The sequence below is a fragment of the Chaetomium fimeti genome, assembly GCF_033439085.1.
Source record: "Chaetomium fimeti strain CBS 168.71 chromosome Unknown B0H64scaffold_5, whole genome shotgun sequence".
Taxonomy (NCBI): Eukaryota; Fungi; Ascomycota; class Sordariomycetes; order Sordariales; family Chaetomiaceae; genus Chaetomium; species Chaetomium fimeti.
Window position 1 is genome coordinate 3,653,194 of NW_026944333.1, and position 15,289 is coordinate 3,668,482.

The 15,289-nt window shown below is 56.8% G+C and overlaps 5 protein-coding genes across 5 annotated transcripts; 3 read left to right on the top strand and 2 right to left on the bottom strand.

Moving 5' to 3' along the window:
* The first annotated feature begins 785 nt into the window (after positions 1 to 785).
* Positions 786 to 2,527, top strand: B0H64DRAFT_199292 (RNA ligase/cyclic nucleotide phosphodiesterase). Its single transcript, XM_062799222.1, has 3 exons — positions 786 to 1,041; positions 1,378 to 1,621; positions 1,687 to 2,527. The coding sequence occupies exons 1-3, from the start codon at positions 928 to 930 to the stop codon at positions 2,292 to 2,294; spliced, it is 966 nt and encodes a 321-aa protein (XP_062658485.1). The 5' UTR covers positions 786 to 927; the 3' UTR covers positions 2,295 to 2,527.
* Positions 2,528 to 3,644: 1,117 nt separating this feature from the next.
* Positions 3,645 to 7,648, top strand: B0H64DRAFT_325931 (uncharacterized protein; the record flags this gene model as incomplete). Its single annotated transcript, XM_062800717.1, has 3 exons — positions 3,645 to 3,691; positions 3,784 to 5,154; positions 5,611 to 7,648. 3 exons carry the CDS (start codon positions 3,645 to 3,647, stop codon positions 7,646 to 7,648), a joined length of 3,456 nt encoding a protein of 1,151 aa, XP_062658486.1.
* Positions 7,649 to 8,001: 353 nt separating this feature from the next.
* On the bottom strand, positions 8,002 to 9,201 carry B0H64DRAFT_418653 (cyclophilin-like domain-containing protein; the record flags this gene model as incomplete). Its single annotated transcript, XM_062805330.1, has 2 exons — positions 8,002 to 8,768; positions 8,844 to 9,201. 2 exons carry the CDS (start codon positions 9,199 to 9,201, stop codon positions 8,002 to 8,004), a joined length of 1,125 nt encoding a protein of 374 aa, XP_062658487.1.
* Positions 9,202 to 10,179: 978 nt separating this feature from the next.
* Positions 10,180 to 10,856, bottom strand: B0H64DRAFT_325220 (D-Tyr tRNAtyr deacylase-like domain-containing protein; the record flags this gene model as incomplete). The annotated part of the gene is made up of 4 exons (XM_062800689.1): positions 10,180 to 10,257; positions 10,314 to 10,507; positions 10,565 to 10,607; positions 10,668 to 10,856. 4 exons carry the CDS (start codon positions 10,854 to 10,856, stop codon positions 10,180 to 10,182), a joined length of 504 nt encoding a protein of 167 aa, XP_062658488.1.
* Positions 10,857 to 11,604: 748 nt separating this feature from the next.
* Positions 11,605 to 14,220, top strand: B0H64DRAFT_402288 (Not1 N-terminal domain, CCR4-Not complex component-domain-containing protein). The gene is made up of 4 exons (XM_062804220.1): positions 11,605 to 12,180; positions 12,245 to 13,274; positions 13,335 to 13,848; positions 13,927 to 14,220. Exons 1-4 carry the CDS (start codon positions 11,926 to 11,928, stop codon positions 13,985 to 13,987), a joined length of 1,860 nt encoding a protein of 619 aa, XP_062658489.1. The 5' UTR covers positions 11,605 to 11,925; the 3' UTR covers positions 13,988 to 14,220.
* The last annotated feature ends 1,069 nt before the right edge of the window (positions 14,221 to 15,289 follow it).

A 15,289-nucleotide genomic window follows, 5' to 3' on the forward strand; every position in this document is an offset into this window, starting at 1 on the left:
ACGCAAAGCAACCACTGCTTGCGCCCGGCGGTGGCGTAGTGCGCACAGGACTACCGCCCTTGTGATCGAGCAAAGTGAGTCTGTATGTCGATGTGTTTGCCGATGTTTGCCCACTGGCAGAGGAGAGTACAGGAGCAGTATGTTGGACTGGATAGAGTGTCACAGGTCATAGCTCATTCATGGTAAATCACTGGCTCTTAGGTACCCGATACCCCCTGAACTGGCGTATTCAGTACCAGTGGTTCTCCTACCCCTTGTTCAGCCTTCTTTGGGTCTGTGTGGCTGACAGCTGTTGGTTTGCTGCAGGGAAATCTAGATACCCAGTTTTAGTCAGAGAAGGAAGGCAACAATAAACAACTGGTCAGGGCAGAAGCAGTCAAAGGATACAGTAACGGCATTGCCGTGCTGCGCTGTCGGCCTCGCGGACAGTGACCATCGTACAAATTCCGAATACGGAGAGGAAGCCACCCGCGCCCCCTGACGAAGTTTCCATGCAGGCCCCGGGCCGCCACGGCCCTGCCTCCGCCTCCTCGAACATCTCACGTGTTGGATATAAAAGATGGAGTGTCTTGTTTGGGAAACGGACCAACGAAAGGATACCGTAACTGAGACAATAGTTCAGTTGGCGGCGGTCGGAGGAAGGCTGAGGAGAATGGTGCTGCTATCTCAACATCCACGGGCGACGTCTTGTTCGACGTTGAGGTTGGTTGCCAAGAAGGACCCCCTTTTGTGGCTCCAGGCGCCTCCTGTGGCTCACTACCCCGTGGGGGCGCGCGCCGTGGCTGGTTGGTTGGCCCCAGGCCCTTGCTGTTGACTCCTCAGCCGCACGCCGGGAATACGAAACCTGAGGGGACAAGAAACGACTGCGACTTTTCTACCACCAGTCCACGCTTTGGCTTATATCCTTCGAAGAAGTAGGGGAACAAGATGGCGCTGCCTCTAGCTGATGTTGGAAACAAGTTTGAGGATCTTTCCGGGGTCGACATCAAGCCGGGAGACAACCCGTACGACGCCCTCATCAGCGCCTGCTATGGCTCCCCGGTAAGTCCTACTATCCCATGGACGCCGGGACGAAGAAAGCCGGCGAGGTGGGAGGTATGGCGTTGATAGCAGGGAGGGGAGACTAAGGACGTGCTCGGCGTGGATGTACAAGGAAATCGGCGTCGGGATAACCCCCTGCCCTAGAGGGCGGATGTCGTTAGGCGCTGCGACCGAGATTGGCTCGCGATGTGTCGAGACTAGGGGTGAGCGGGAGTCCTGGTCGTATTGCCACACATAGCGGCTTTGGGGGCATCAGGAAGAGACCGGGCTCCGATAACGCGTAGTGCTACTCATGTTTTGGCTTGATTCGATGCTGATATTGAACCCTCACCCTAGGCCAAGATCCAGTTGCTTTATGCTACTCATCGTACGATACGGAATGCGCAGCAGCGGGAGAAGTTTCTGTCCCCCGACTTCAACGAGTTGAACATTGACCCCATTCTCTTGCGACTGGAGAGGCCCGACGTAGAGCCCGGGTTCCAGGACCCCCGACACTGCCTCGTGTTCTGGGCAAGACCCCCGAACCATGTCGTGAAGTTGGCGTGTCATCTCCAGACGCTCCTGCAAAAGGCAGCGCCGAGTAAGGCATTTCACCATGCTCCGAAATTCAACGGGCTCGGGAGAAACTGACATTTCGGCGACCAGATCTCTGGCTCATGCCCCCACACCGTATGCACTTGACAACCCTCGAGATCGCCCACTCGCAGACGGCCCAGGGGATCGCAGACTTGGTGTCGTCAATGCGCCCGGCAATTCCTGCCCTGACAGGGCTTACATTTACACGGCGTTCGCGGCTCGTGAAACCCGTGATCTCATACGACCTATCAGCCGTGGCCGTGTCGTTCCTGCCAGCGTCCGGGGAGGAGGAAGTGTCGCCAGCCGCCGTGCCGTCCGGCCAGGACAATAGTACAGGGACGGAGGGCGACCACTACACGTACCACCACCTGCGGCGAGATGTCTTTAACATGGCTTCGGAAAGCGTCCCCATCGGCTCGCGTTATGTAGTCCCCAGCGCACACATCACGCTGGGACGCTATCTCACCCAGGAGGACCACGAGACACCCGAGCAGCGTGAGAGATGGATCCAGACCATCGAGGAGGTTAACAAGTGGCTTGAGGATGAGGTCTGGGAGGTTAAAGACGGCCAGTTCATCGGAGAGTGGGTTGTCGGCCAAGAACGGGGTCTGGAGGCCCGATGCGGGACCTTGTGGTATGGTGGTGGGAGGACTATTTTGGCGGGAGAAGGGTTCTAATAAGGGCTCGAAGTCCATGGGGAAGAGAGGTCTTCAAGTAAAGTAGGTAGGTGGTTACCTTGACGCATATACCGCATACATACAAGAGGAAGTGAGAAGCAGTTCAGGCCTTGGAAAGAGAGGTGGATTGGGGATCAAGTAAAGGGTTAGGGTTATCGCATGAGATAGACCGACAAGGGCCCCTCCAACCCCGCAAACCTGGAAGCCATCATCTTATTAGCGTGGATCTTCTTGATATTCGGAGCAGGTTCTTCCACCAAAATTCCCTGTCAGTGCTGGGATCCATGGATGTTTGAACAGGTATGGATGCTTCGTACAGATTACTTGGAGCGACACTACAATTACAAGTCCCAGTCTCCATCCCCAACATTCAGTGCCTGGGCGACCCCGATCGGACGAATCCCGAATTCGACAGCTGCAAGACAATGCTCCTCCAAGGGTTCGTTACCCGCAGACAGCCAAGATCGACCAGAAAGATAGTGAGCGCCCACGCCACTCTCGGGTGGACCCAACAGTTCCCCCAGTGCACCGCCGTGCCAGACCCGAGCTGGGGTTAGCACTGCAACAAAGACCCTCGCTAATTAATAATAATAACTGCTCCCTTGGCTTGCATCCTGCGGAACCTGACCGTTGGTTGCTGTGGAGGGCTGCAGCAGCCAGCAGGAGAGGAAGACCGTGCTGGTGAACCTGGTGGACAAAGTGACAACCCATCGGTTTCCTCACGGCCCCGTCTTTGGCTGGCTCGTCTTTCCAATTGCGGGTTTGCGACCGCGCTGCCCCGTCCCGTCGATCCCCCGGGTTTGGATCGTCGCGATTCACCAACGCAGAACATCCCATCTCGTCATCCCGTCATCCCGTCATCTGCTGACACTGGGACGCCGCTGGACGATGCAGGGCCCCAATACCGACCACCCGCGCCGCAACACTGCTCACGACACTCGGTAGCATCTGCAAAACCATCAATCATCTGACCGCGCCCGTCACAAAACCCACAATAAATTTGCGAGTCGCAACCCGCCCGTTGACCGTCGACTTGTCGCCCCGGTTCGTGTTGCTATGGTTGCGCTGGGGTGGCCGCGTATAATACTGGACATTCGAGTGGGATCACGGCCCTGACCAGCGGGGGCGAGGTCAAGAGACGAGGAAAAAAGAACCCGCGGACGCAGCGCGCATGTGTGCCGTCTTATGGTCTCGATCCCCTCAACGGGCCATCGCCGCCTTAGCCGTCGACGCCACCGCAGACGTCGTCGTCGCCCCTCTATCCCTAGTGCATGCCTCGAGAAAGGAGGCCGACGAGCCCGCTCCCGGTCGTCATGGAAGGGAGATCTTATTCCCTCGGGAGTAGTCCCCATGGCGCCATCGCTCCTCCTCTGCCAGAGCGCCCGGCACGCACCTCGGTACTTCCTCCACTCTCCGAGGTGCCATCGCCACGGGACATGGAGAGACCCTCAGCCGCCGCTTTGCGGGGGGCCTTTCGGCAGACAGTGAGGGCAGTAACCCCCGAGCCTATCGAGTCCGCGTTTAACGGCCTGGACGGGGCTGGAAGCGATGCGTCGCAGGTGCCCCGCGGTTTTGGTTCTGTGTCGCCGCAGACCTCTCCTAGGACCATCCCCACTGCTGGCGCCGGCCTGCCGGCCAGGCGTCAGGGTGTCGTGTTCCATGACGCCTTCCCCGGTTCCTTCGACAGCGCTTCCACGAGCCCCCCTCTCCGGTCGAACTCCTTCAGACCGAGAACCCACACCATGGATGGTGCGTTCCGCCAGCAGCTCGCCCCGACTCCGGAGACGCGTAACAGGATGGGTTCGTTCTCGTCAGCGGCCTCCTTCTCCGTCACCGACGACATGAAACTGTCATCTTTTCAGTCACCCTTCGAGTCGTATAAACACGCCGACCTGCAGCCGCCCCTTGCCATGCCGTCGTCCAAGGACAAGAAATCGTCTGGCCCAAGGAGTCGTTTGACCAAGCGGCCGTCGTCACGACCGAGTTCCCCTCTCTCGTCCCTCCCGCCCTCCGTTGACTCGCTCCCTCTTCCAATTCCGACGGCCGATGCGAACAAGGTCCTCATTCTGATGAAAAACCTGTGCGGGAGGATGCGCGGCGAGGTCGAATACCAGAAGGAAGTTGGCGGGCCGTGGGTCGGCGGCATGTGCTATATCGAAGAGGAGAGGGGCAGTCTGATGTTTGACGCCGGCGACAGCGGCCCGTTCCACGCTACGCTCATTCCTGACCTTAGAGGTTGCCGGGTGGTTCCCGTGGAGCACCCGGACGGGGGTATCCCATGCCTTGAAGTTGCCAGTGTTCAGCTTGGCGTGGCGCACTTCCTGCGGCCACTAGTGGCTGATGAGCTCGACCTCTGGCTTGCCGCGCTGCTTTGTTGGCAGCAGTTGCGACCGTCCGGCACAAAACCACAACCCGGGCGCCCTAGCAATGCTGCCGTCGGCGCACCCGCAAGGATGGAGATGAAGCGCCGCGCCTCGTCCTCGGCTCTTCGGGAAACGGCCATAATCAAAGTGGGCAAGGTCTTGCTTTGGGACAAGGGGGCTGCCATCTCCCCGCGCGCCATTGTCAGGCGGCCGTCGACCCGTGACCTGCGGTCTTCCCAAACATGCTGGAGGCGAGTGTCTTGCATTCTGCACGACAATGGCGAGCTGAAAATCATGACGGAGAACGACGTGACGGTTCTCTCTGTGATTGAGCTCTCGCAGCTCGCGAGATCCGCCATCCAACAGCTCGACAAGTCTGTCTTGGACGAAGATTACTGCCTAGCCATTTTCCCCAGCTACTCGTCCACATCGACACAGCTCTCCATCTTCAGGCCGGTGTATATAGCCCTAGAGACAAGAGTGCTCCTCGAGGTCTGGTTCGTACTGTTACGCGCCTTCACGATCCCGGACGTCTACAACATGGACCTTGCCAACGGAGGGCGCGTTTGTGAAGTGACGGAATTCCAGCAGGAACCGGCGGGAGAGACGTTTAGGGTGGAAAAGACAATATCTATCAGGGTCACTGAAGCCAAATTACGCAGCAAAACTGGGGTCGCCGAAGTGGCTCATGGAGACCGTCACGGAGACCGCCACGGGAAAGGCGCTGAAGTTGACTCAATCATTGGCAATTACTTAGCCGAGGTCATTCTTGATGGGGAGGTGCGGGCGAGGACAACGACCAAAATGGACACCAAAAATCCTTTCTGGCGCGAGGATTGCGTGTTTACCGACCTTCCGGCCTCCTTCCCCGATTTGTCGGTCCTACTGAAGAGGGCCGACGGCAGTATGGAGAGGCTCAGCCACCAAATTCAAGCCACATTGGGACTAGCAAGGGCAGTTAATACGACAGAAGTGCTGTGCGGTTCTGTCGAAATACCTCTGCATCAACTCGACTACGGGAAGGATCATGAGCAATGGCTCCAGATTCACGACGACGGCCAACAGTCCATCGGCTCCATGCTTATCAAGGTCCACCACGAGGAGTTCGTGGTTCTTCTCCAACGGAACTATCAGCCCATCTCGGAGCTCTTGCACCGCTTTAGCTCCGGGCTGATAGCTCAGATCACCGAGGCGCTGCCTGGAAGTCTACGCCGGCTTGCCGAGATCTTTGTCAACATCTTTCAGGTTTCAGGGAGTGCCAACGAATGGCTCATGAACATGGTCGAGGAAGAGATCGACGGGATCGGAAACCAGACACCCAAAAAGAAGGGCAGATTCAGCGGCCGTCTCAAGTCAAACGACTCGATCGAATCTGCCGTCGACAGAGAACAGGTCGTGCGCGACCTGGGCAAGTCGCTCCAGGGCGAGGCCAATCTGCTGTTCAGGGGCAACTCACTGCTGACACAAGCTCTGGAATTTTACATGCGCCGTTTGGGCAAGGAATATTTGATCGACACGCTCGCGGATAGAATCCAAGAGATCAACGAGAGCGACTACTGTTGCGAAGTGGACCCGAGCAAAGTACATCACGGCGAGGACATTCAACAGCACTGGAGCCACCTTGTTCAGTTCACCACGGATATCTGGGACTGCATTGTGTCGTCCACCGCCCGTCTACCTCCTGAACTGAGGCATATCTTGAAGTACATCCGAGCAGTCGCCGAGGACCGCTACGGCGACTTCCTTCGCACCGTCACCTACACATCTGTCTCAGGGTTCCTTTTTCTCCGCTTCCTCTGTCCCGCAATCTTAAACCCGAAACTGTTTGGCCTACTGCGCGACCACCCCCGGCCGCGCGCCCAACGTACCTTGACACTCATCGCCAAGTCCTTGCAAGCGCTCGCCAACCTGTCAACCATCGGCAAGAAGGAGACCTGGATGGAGCCCATGAACCGCTTCTTGACTGCGCAAAGGCAATCTTTCAAGGACTTTCTCGACGAAGTATGCGCCATCCCGGTAGAGCGCACCAAGGCCCCGCTGCCGCCGTCCTACTCCACGCCTATTACCATCCTGGGCCGCCTCTCGCCATTGGCGCGCGAAGGGTTCCCTTCCCTCCCTTACCTCGTCGACCAGGGCCGCTACTTCGCCGCCCTCGTCAAACTCTGGGCAGACGCCCACCGAGCCTCAGCCAGCGAGTCCCAACTCTACAGCGGCGACCTGCTCAACTTCCACAACCTCTGCATCGGCCTCCACCAGCGCGCAGAGGATTGCCTCACCCGCATCGAGGCGCTTCGGGTCGCCGATACGGCCAGCCAGCCGGCAGACGACCAGGCCACCCTCTCCGACGTGATGGATCGCATCAGCATCGGCGACATGCTGACCCTATCCGCCTACGGCGGCGGCGGCACGGCTGCGTGGGCCGAGAACGAGGATCGCGCGCCGGGCTCGTCGGGCAGCGAGATGGACGCGCCTCCGTTCGGGACGATCAGCATCAGCCGGGACGCGCGGCACGGCAGCTTCAGCCGCGAGCTGAGCGCCACCGGTTCGCTGCGCCAACTTCCGCGGAACAACAACAACAGCGAGGCGCCGGCCGCTCAGGGCGGCAACGGGGGCAACGGCGGCGGGACGGTGCGCAGCCTGCGCAGCGGTATCCACCCGCGGAAGCTCCTCAGCGGCTTCATCCGCAAGACGCGGACTACGTCGCCCGAGACTCTCTCGGCGCCGGGACAACAACATGCCACGGCGTCGGCCTCTGTTGTTGTCCCGAATAGGGAGGGGGAACGTGACCGAGAGGGGGACCAGGAACACGCGAAAGAGAGCAAGGGTTGGGAGAGGATAAGGGAGAGGGAGCGGGAGAAGGAAAGGGAAAGAGAAAGGCAAAAGGAGAGGGATAGGGATAGGGAGAGGGAGCATGAGAAGGGTCCCGTGGGGCTGCCGGAACCAAGGCAGGTCGAGACGGTGGCGCGAGCCCATACGCAGGGTTCAAGTTAACATATTCATAATGATATGTACTTGGGGATATATATATACACGATCGACACAGGCCAATGGACATCGAGCTTTACGGTGTGATGAAACTGACCCTGTCTTGTAGAGTTTGGCTTCTCTTGGCTTTGGCATTGAAGTTAGCGAATTCACATGGCCACCGTATTGAGCGGCTGGGAGGTCACTAATCTCAGCACATCAATATTTGTTCCCATCACAATAGTCCTATTACCGATGGGATTTGGAGATGATATGATGCTTGGCTTACGGCTCGGTAGTACTAAGATGTGGTCCATGATGGGTATGCTTGCTTCTGGACCCTAGCATTTGAGATCCGACCAGAGAGAGCCTTTGCCCCATTAGCTGAAGAACTTCGAGTAGGCAGCCTTCTCCTTGGCCAGTCTAGCCGCAGCGGCCTTCTTCACAGTGCTCAATTCGGCATTGATGGCCGCATCCTCCGGCGCGAGCTTTTTTGCCTCTTCAAGGCTCTCGAGCGCGGCTTCCTCGTCCTTGAGCCGCACAAGAGCGAAGCCCCGACGATAGAGTACTTTGGCCTTGTCCTTGTCCGAGATCTTCGAGACGGCAAGCGCACTCTCCGCGGCCCGGACAGTTTCGTCCCACGCGCCGAGCTTGAGATTCATCAGCGCAGCATTGCTATTCAGGCTCATACGCAGTGCGTCGAATTTCTCCTTCGTCTCGGCGGGTTCATTATCCAAGTCGGGGTCCTCGTTTAGGTATCGCAGGCCCTTTTGATACTTGTCGAGGGCAATACTGAAGTCGCCGGCCTTGAAGGCCTTGTTGCCGAAATCCTTGCAGTCGGTCGCGATCTTGAGGATCTTGGAGGCGGAAAGGACTTCGTCACCTGTTGTCTGGTCCTCGGGGAAATCTTCGTATTCGTCGCCGTAGGCGTCAGGAGCCCTGGTATCGGCGGCAATGGCTTCAGACGCCGACAGTTCGCCGCAGTCAGCAATAACCGCATCCTTGATCGGCTTGTCGCTCTGGGTTCGGAGGTTCTCGATTTGGCGCACGACGGACTTGCCGCTGAGGACTTCGCCGAACACGACGTGCTTGCTGTCGAGATGAGGGGTAGCAACTGTGGTGACGAAGAATTGGGAGCCATTGGTCCCTACAAGAGGACCCCAGCAACGGTTAGCATTCCGACTCCTCCCCAGCGAAGATCACAAAACTCGATGCTACTCACCAGGACCGGCATTGGCCATGGACAAAAGGAAAGGACGGTCATGCTTCAGCTCGAAGTTTTCGTCGGCGAACTTGGCACCATAGATGGACTCGCCGCCCGTGCCATTGCCAGCAGTGAAGTCACCGCCCTGGATCATGAACTGCTTGATGACGCGGTGGAAGCCTGAGCCCTTGAAGTGCAACGGCTTGCCGGCCTTGCCGACGCCCTTCTCGCCAGTGCATAGGGCACGGAAGTTCTCGGCCGTCTTGGGAACGACGTCGTTGAACAGCTCGAACGTCACACGACCGGCGGACTGCCCGCCGATGGTGATGTCGAAGAATACGCGGCTGCGAGCCGTCTTCGTCTCGTCAGTGCTCATGATGACGATTGAATGATGGTGCCTTGCAACTACGGCGCGATCACAACGTTAGAATCTGGGACGGCAAAATGAGATGGGGAAATGGCGGGAACCGAAGTCTGCGCCGTTCAGCGGGCGAAAGCTGCCCAAGAACACACTTACCCAAGGTTACTTTGTTTGACGATTTCGGTTAGTTGTTTGTTCCTCTGCTGGAGGTCGGTGGTAAGCCTGTTTCCTCGGGTGCTCAAAATAGTAGATGACACAAGAAATGCAAAAAAGGGCCAACAGAGCAGAGTCCGTGGTCTCTTCTCCAGGTCGCAGCTTCGAAACCCCCAAACATGCAAGTCTGAGGCAGGGACGTTTCGTGAACCTTCGATATGGTGGGGCTGGCGACTTGCATGAGGGGCACGCGGTCGGGCCCGCGGGGCCCTGACATGGACCGATTCGGGTAAGCGGTGTGCACAGGCCTGGACGATTCCATCTAATCTATACTGTGTCGATACAGTATGTCATCTGGATATTGAAGGGAGGGATTTCAGCCAACCACCCCACGAATATCAGGTACGGACCAGAGAGGAGCAGCCTTGCTCAACCTGAGCACCCTCTGGCCAAAAAAAGCTGAACTCGAAAGGAAAGCAAGAAATCAAGCAAAAAGAACAAATGAAAAGAAATCGAGAAAACTAAGTCAAATGAAAGAAAGAGGGTAAAAGTAAAGTAAATGGAGCAAATAGAGTTCCTCTGGGCTTCAGGATGACGTTCGTTATATTCCTCCAGCTGAGGACTCGAAGTTTCCATTGCCGACATCTGCACTTGGAGTTCGGCTTTTTTTGTCCATGAGGTGCTGAGGTACCCTCCGGCTTTTAGATACCAGGTACCTCTTCCATTTCGTGCTTAAAGTAGGTAGCAACCAGAGGACTACCCACGATGCCGAACCCCCTCCCTTGGCTCTGCTTGAGCCAGAATGGAGGCGTTCGGTGTGAGTTTGCTGCCGCCTCGCTGTCAAGCTGATGGCTCGGCGGCTGTCGTCTTTTGCTTATCTTTTTCTGGCTTCGGTTGTGCCGATATCTCGAGTGTCACCTCTTTGGAGTCAGCAGCCAGACTAACATAATCCAGAAGGAGATGGGGGGCCCAACCGGTCCATCGTTGACCAAAGCAACCTGCATCATGGCCTGAAACACGCCATTCTTGACCTTTTCGACCGCATACCCCGCCTGAACTTTGCTGTAGAAGTACTCGTACAGTTTCTTAGCATCCTCCCCACCCATTGCGCCGTGAAAGTCTGGCTTGTTGCCCTTTTTCGTCGACGCGAGAAGCGTGAATTGAGACACTGCGAGCAACAGTTAGAGCCTTTTCCCGCCGCGTGGTATCGAGCTAAACACCTCACCGCATAGGACTTCGCCGTCTATGTCCTGGACATTTTTCTTCCACTAATATCGATTCATCAGAGCGGGCCCGGGACAAAGTGTGAATTGCGAGTGGGATCCTACACGACCTCCAGATGCATCGTCCCATAACTTCAGCTTCAGCACCTTCGCCGCTAAAGATTCGGCTTCCTTCTCAGTATCACCGGGCGCCATAGCTGCGAGCACAAGCACGCCTTTTCCTATCTTGGATACAACCTCCTGGTCCACCGTGACCGAGGCCGACAGGACCCGTTGAAGTATAGCTGGAAGCATTTCGTCAAAAACCCATCACGCACGGCTTACTGACACTACAAGTGGAATACGCACCTTTCATTTTTCTGGCTGTTAGTTCGCCCAGTTATGGACAGAATGATGCTACGGATGGAATTAGGAGCTCATTCAGAGAGTGATTAGTCGGCAATGCAACGGGTGACTCCTACGGCAAGCAAACTTCCCCGGGTTCCCCACAAGGGCCAAGAGGATAGCATAAGGTAGGTGGCCCTCTGTAATAAATTCAAAGACATGCCCGGAGATACCCTGTCCTGACCCGGCGCCCTGGGAATCAAAAGCTTGAGGCTAACTGCCTAACTTGAACGAGGTTAAATATTGAATCCGGATTTGGGTGCCCCATCTGGCTCTCTCTCTGTGTGTGGAAGGAAAAGCGGGTCGTATGCCTTCAGCTGCTTCCGTTCTGAGTGGAAAGATGCTTGAGAGCAGGTCCAAAAGAGTTCTTCAGCAACATCCTAGATAGGAGGGTGAAGTACAGCCCGAGCTTTTACACAAACGAATGTTTGTAGTGTAAATAAAAGTAAATTCTCATCTAGATAAAGCTATCGATAATGCAAATACTTTCTGGCGTTTTAAGTCATCAAGTTTTGAAGATATGTAGAGGTACTTCGCCCGTCCCATTTAACAGTGCCGCTAAGGGGCTACTGTGCCAACTTCACGCGCCCAGCCGCGGGTGTCTGGCTGGGTCGACCTGCCTAATCAGCTTCTTTGATTTGCGACCTGCAGAGGGTCTGTTTCAGCAACTCACAATCGACGGCCAAACCGCAAACGAGGCCACCCAACAGTCGCCCGCCTACTTTGGCCAAGCCTGTTCGCTGTCGCTGAACTAAATAGGTGCTTTCTCTCCGTGGGTGAGTGGTGCGCCCGACCGACTTCCCTCAAATTCGACCGAATCGGGATTACCTAACATTGAACATCGCTCCTGCAGGCTCCCCTGCCTCCACACGATCGCGATACCCAGCCGCCGGGCTCTTGACCGCGCCAGAGAGCGAGTGCCATCCGACGAATTTTGCCTTCGATATCGATCTCCGGGCCACGGAACTTTACCGACGAAATGGCGGCGCGAAAACTACAACAGGAAGTGGACAAGTGCTTCAAAAAGGTGGCCGAAGGCGTCGCCGAATTCGAAGCCATCTACGAGAAGATCGAGCAGTCCACGAACCAGGCACAAAAGGAAAAACTAGAAGACCAGCTCAAGCGCGAGATCAAAAAACTGCAGAGGCTGCGCGATCAGATCAAAACATGGGCCGCCAGCAATGACATCAAAGACAAAGCTCCGCTTCTGGAGCAGCGACGGCTGATCGAGACGGTTTGTATCCCAATCGGCGCCGCTTTGGGCCAGCCAGCATCAGGCTTACCGGTATTATCTATAGCAAATGGAGAAGTTTAAGGCTGTCGAGAAAGCCATGAAGACCAAGGCATATTCGAAGGAGGGGTTATCCGCCGCCGCCAAGCTTGACCCTAGGGAGCAGGCCAAACTGGACGCGGGCGACTTCCTGGGCAACATGGTCGACGAGCTGGAGCAGCAGATCGAGACCCTCGAAGCTGAATGCGAATCAATACAGGCAACGATGAAGAAAGGGAAAGGCCATGCGGCAAAGGCGGAGCGCATAGCCGAGATTGAACGCATCATCGAACGGCATAAATGGCACCAAGGGAAACTCGAACTAATCAGGCGCTCGCTCGAGAATGGAGGCGTCGACACCGACCAGGTGAATGAGCTGGGGGAAAACATCAAGTATTACGTCACGGACGGGATGAACGATGATTTCATGGAGGACGAGACCATGTACGACGACCTCAACCTGGAAGACGAGGAAGACCAGTACGGCATGAACCAGGAGAACGATAGGGTATCCTCACAAGACACCCAGTCGATACAGGACGATGTGATGCCCGAGGCCGAGACGAAGCCAAGTGCGCCCCCGGGGAAGCAGCGGACGGCGGTCGATGCAGTGGCAGGGACGGCTATTCGGCGGCCGTCGACGCAACTCAAATCACCACTCCCGACGCTCGCGACGGTGCATCACAGCACGCCGCTACCGACCCTCAGCAACGGATCCTCGGCCAATGCTGGTATGAAGCCTGCGGTAGCCCCGCCGAGGCTCGCAGGGGAGGGCTTGAAGTATGCGAGCGCGGCGGCGGCGGCGGCAAACAACGTCGGAATTGCCCCACTACCCCCACCGCCCTCGACAACACCCAGCATTAGCGGCGCACCATTACAAGCACAGGCGAGGGCGAGCGCAGCAAACTCCCCAAGCGTTGCATCTATACAGCCGGTATCACAAGAAAAGGCGCCTGGCATGGCCATGGCGCCTGGGAGTGGGTTGGCGATGGCGGCTCAGTCACACAAGGCGAAGGGGAAGGCGGTGGCGCAGGCACCCTCCGTCGAAGTGGTAAAAGGTTTGAACGGACGCCGCTGGACGTGTTACCCAATGAAGGTACTAATTCGACGTTGTGTAGCGGCGCAGACAAACGGTGCAGCCAATGGCATCAGGCCGATCGAAGAGGCCGAGGAAGAAGAAGAGTCGATCTACCATCTCCCTGCGTCGTTGCAAGACCTTGTCGAGTCATTCGAGGTCACAAAGAAGCGACTTGCGCCGATGAATGCGCCCGCGGCCCATCGTATGCAGGTCGCATCGGAAGCGAACAAGCCTGGGATTTTGGACGCCGAGCCACCACGGAATTACCAGCCAGATGTGAAGTTCCATTCTCATAGCCGATTTCCGCGGGAGCCGCTACCCATATTCGACGACCCTCGGCTATACACCAAGATCGACCCGGATACGCTTTTCTACGTGTTCTACTACAAGCAAGACACGCATCAGCAGTTCCTCGCTGCGCGGGCGCTAAAGGACCAAAGCTGGAGGTTTCACAAGCAGTACCAAACATGGTTCCAGAGGCACGAGGAACCCAAGTCCATCACAGAGGAATTCGAGCAGGGGACATATCGCTTCTTCGACTACGAGAGCACCTGGTGAGTCTGACCAGTTGGAGGCGGGGGGGGGGGGGGGGGGGGGGGATGTATCGTGCGACAATGGCTAACGTGGAGCAGGATGAACCGGAGGAAGGCTGACTTCAAGTTCGCGTATAAGTTCCTTGAAGACGAAGTCTAGTTCTCGGCGGCGATGAAACCACACGGCCCAAAGCGGTGCGGTGGTGGGAACCGGGGGTGGCAAGGCAGTATGGTAGGTAACAATGGAGTATGCTTCGGTATTCTGTATGGGTAACGGTCTCCTGTGGGAGGGAAGGGGGTCCGGGAGCCGGCTGGGTTAGGGGCACGCGTTTACCACCCCTAATGAACATGAATAGCAAGAAAATACAGCCGACTTGACTTGCATCCATCAAGTCCCTTGTGGGCTGCCGATCCACTTGCATCTGCGTAAGGATTCAGCCTCCTGAGCCAATTGTCAAGCCACTTGCCCTGCCCTGTAGGACTTTAGCAAATGGTGGCTCGCTAGTGAGCGTTGCCTTGTCAACTGTCAACCACCCATTTGCTTGTGCTGTTTGCCTTTTTCATGGGATTTTGGTTCGCCGTTGCTTATTCACGTTTGTTCCAGCCAGGTTTGCCATTCGTTCGGATCATATCAGATTGCTCATGGGGTGTTCTGCCCTTGGGTTTAAACCGCGGGATTTTTGAGTGCAGGGCCCTGAGCCGAATACAACTGATGGCAACGCATGAGACCGCTCCTGGAAACATGATCAAGTCGCGATGTGAACACTTGCACCACCCGCCGCAGGAGATAGTGGAGCCCCCGAGTATGCCTTGGGGATCTGGGCGGCGGCTCAGGCCACTGTGGTGAATGTGCCGGGCGCGGGCAGGCTAAGACGGCAAGTCGGTACCCGATATGGTAATCGGGCCTCTCGGCCACATATACAAGGATCGATGTACCTATGTACAATCGAGGTTGGCGAGCAGGTTCGGTTTCATCAGACGAACGTCAGCAAGAAGCCTTGCTTTTCCCTTCTCCCGTGCTTCTCCGAGCCTCTCACCAAAACCGATCTATGGGTTTTGGGGCGCAGTTCGGGCGCAAGTCACATCCAAGACGGCATCGGCGTAACAATCGCGCTCTTTAACATGTCGGTATCTCGTTACGACTACACCAATGATTGCTTGCCGCAGATGGAAGACGTTTCATCCGCTGCGGCTGCCGGCATTGACGAATCACAACCAGACCATGAGACGAGGTGTGGGCAATCGGGACGGTCTTCACTTCCGCTCACCGAAAATTGTCAGGCAGCCTGGGACCTGGCGAACCAATTACGTGACAAATGGTAACCAGGGCCTTGCTGTCCTGGACGCGGCACCAAGGACTTTGCCGTACCGCGCGACCTTCTTCAGCCGCACCGATCTCAGAGAAGGCGACCGGCCGCGCCGCCGCAATTCGTACCCATCCCATGCCGCTTGTCCATCGGTT